This window comes from Stegastes partitus, unplaced genomic scaffold (assembly GCF_000690725.1).
Source record: "Stegastes partitus isolate 25-593 unplaced genomic scaffold, Stegastes_partitus-1.0.2 Scaffold487, whole genome shotgun sequence".
NCBI lineage: Eukaryota > Metazoa > Chordata > Actinopteri > Pomacentridae > Stegastes > Stegastes partitus.
The window spans coordinates 285,720-288,761 of record NW_007578218.1 but is presented as its reverse complement, the minus strand read 5'-3'; the positions used below and the strand labels follow the sequence as shown (position 1 = coordinate 288,761).

Sequence of the window (3,042 nt, the reverse complement as noted above, 5' to 3'; positions counted from 1 at the left end):
CTTGTCACAATATGATGTTCCACATAAAACCTCTTGACCTTCATGTGGATCTTACTTTAACAAATAAGTTCTCCTACAGAACACTGCCGTACCTCAACAACTGCTCAATAATGGCTCGAGGAACACAACCAAGAGTTGTTGACCTGGTCTCTGAACTTTCTCGCCTCACAAAAATCTGTGTTCATATACAAATCAACTGGACGTCCATTTGTTCCTGCGGGAGGCTCCATAATCGCCGATGTGTCTGCAAAACTGCGCTCTGTGACGGCGTATTGAGGGACTTGTTAATGTTACACCAGCGATGACAAATCAAAATACCTGCTGAGAGAAAAACCTCTTTGTATTCCAGGTTGTACTGGACATTTTATCGTACAGTGCTTCTTTTATATCAGGGTGTATTGTGAGCGACTGTTTTTTTAATTTACTCTGTCTGATCTGACCTCTGCTCCGGTCATGATTGTACATTGGCCGGGAAGTGCAAAACAAATTTACAAGTGGCGAAACACTTTTACAAGTAAAATCAACTGGAGAGGGAATGTACCAACTCTGGGATTGAACAGGAAGTGGCAACTGGGAGCGGCCAATAGGAGTTGTTGTTGTCATTTATGGAGGTCATGGTGACCCAAGATAGACAGCGACCGAGTGATGTTTTGCTCGTTTTGTGACACACATGAGCTAATTAAAGCGGTTTTCTGGTCCATGCTCCTTAAAAATTCTAAAGACCGACCACATGAAAAACAAAACTGTGTTAATCGGCTCCTGTGTGCCACAAAACAGGAAAAGCATCACTCGGTCGCTGTCCATCTTGGGTCACCATGACCTCCATAAATGACAACGACTCTTATTGGCCGCTCCCCGTTATCACTTCCTGTTCAATCCCAGAGTTGGTACATTCCCTTTCCGGTTGATTTTACTTGTGGAAGTGTTTCACCACTTGTAAATTTGTTTTGCGCTTCCCGGCCACCGTATGATTGTGTGAATTTATGCTAGAAATTGCATGCGACCACCAAAACAAAAGTCAATTTAAGCATCTTGGTGCATGATCTGGATCTAAAGGAGGAGATGAAGGCAACAGGAAAATCCCAGAAAAGCTTAAAGTGAAATTTGTAACAGCAATTTAAACCACCAGCAGCAGCATTACAGTCTCCTCTCTCATTGATATGCCTCCATCTAGTGGCCACAGGGATCACATGCAGCCCAGGTGAGAGAAAAGCAAATTTTATTCCAACTCCGAACAAAACCACAGGTTACAAATCCAGCATTTACCTCACAAAGAGCCACACGCTAAAAACCATCATCAATAAATATCCGTCTTACCTTTTTTATCAACAACAAGCTGTAACATTTCTCCACACGTGTGAAAACAGGATCGTTACTGTCTTGTGGATGCAAACCGGTGAGATAATTAACTCATCGCTGTCCAAACTGCCTGCACCTGTTGTGTTGGCTGAGAAAGAAGCAGATCTGCTGCGATCACAGAGCGCCGGCTGTCGCTGACTGACTCACTGACGAACATATTTTTTGTGCAGCTGCAATATTAGCGAGTAGGAGGACGAGACGGGAACACAGACGAGGTGACGGGAGAATATTTCACACCAGATCCGATCCTAATATCTTAACAAAGAGAAATGGGGAACATCTTAGGACGCATAAATACACAAAAAATACTCGGACCTCTAATAAAGTGTCTGTGCTCACAGTGTTTCAAGTTTTTCATGGATTACAAAGACCATGAGGTCACATTTGGACCGCCTGGAATGCAAAGTGGCTAAATTACTAAGAGTCTTAATGAGATTTAATGGAATGAATAAAAGCACAAAGGCACACTGTGGGTTTGAATTTCAGCAAAATCTCTGCAGTCTTAAAAAAAAAACAAAGAGAAGAGAGAGAAAAAATAGCGATCAGAGCGTTTTTGGATTATTCCAGGATTTTCCAGGGTTTCTGTTCACACACCGTCACCAGTCTCTTTCTTGAACACTTGGCATTTGTACTTAATGCCATTCTCCTCTTGAATTTCACTCGGTACGCCGGGAAATCTTATTTGGAAACAAAAGAAAAAAGCGTGACTAGATAAAACCAACAAAAACACATAATAGTTATTTGATAAAACAACCAAAATGAATAAACTGAGGTGGGGTTAGAGCACAAGCACTTTCAAAATCATAACATGGGATTTAGAAAAGCTTTTACTGTGAAAGGAAACATTCCAACACAAAGGCCAGTGAGTTTATTTATTTCATGATTTGCTTAAACTGATAATTCATTGCTGTTGATAATAGAGAATATACCAAGACCAAGGCAAAAATCTACCTGAAGTAAACACAATTTACTGATTTTATTGCTCAAATTCGGCGTAATTGAAGAAACAAAGCTGTTCAAAGCTTTGGTGAAGTCAGCGAAACCTTTTGAGCTGAACTGAGGCCTCAGTCTGACAGACAGTGCTGACGTTGGCTTTGCAACAAAAAGCTAAAACGCTGTCTCACGAGGTGCTGGGATGGACGGGCGTGTGTTCAAAATAACTCTTTCATAACTGCTTAAAGCCAGCAAATTCAAATGTGGGGCCTAAAACCCCAAACTTCAATGATTCGGGGGTCGAAAACTTACCTTTCTTGTACCTTAAATACATCTTTGTCAAACTCTGGGAAGTAAACGTCACAGTCAAAGCTGGCCATGACGTCTGTCAGGTAGAGCAAGTCGCACCACGGGTGCTTCAACGCATCCTGGTAAAAAAGAAGAGAACAGTTACAGCATTAACCCTTAACGTAGAGTTTTCTCCTTTGATTCTCACTTGAAGGTTGTTAGAAGTCGTCGTATTCTTCACTGTCTGACAGTATGAGCTTGTTCCAACTCTTTAATTGAATCAAATCTGTGGTGTTTGAACTGAGAGAGACATTCAAACACAAGCTTTTCACGATTAGGCCTTTTTTTTCCTCCTTTGGATAACTGATGTGTATTTTTGCTTTTGAGACTCACTTTCTTAGTCAGTAAATGTAAATGCTTTCTTTTTGGATTCAAACCAAACACTTTGACCTGACTGTTGAC

The 3,042-nt window shown here is 41.2% G+C and overlaps 1 protein-coding gene across 1 annotated transcript in view; it reads right to left on the bottom strand.

The window, feature by feature from the left end:
• Positions 1–1,202: 1,202 nt before the first annotated feature.
• Positions 1,203–3,042, bottom strand: part of LOC103361115 (dihydrofolate reductase) — a 5,961-nt gene continuing 4,121 nt past the window's right edge. Inside the window, exons 5-6 of the mRNA XM_008287123.1 lie at positions 2,605–2,720; positions 1,203–2,036 (exon numbers count right to left, since the gene is read on the bottom strand). Of these exons, the coding sequence (XP_008285345.1) occupies positions 1,946–2,036; positions 2,605–2,720 (207 nt within the window). The 3' untranslated portion in view covers positions 1,203–1,945. The remainder of the gene's footprint in view (positions 2,037–2,604; positions 2,721–3,042) is intronic.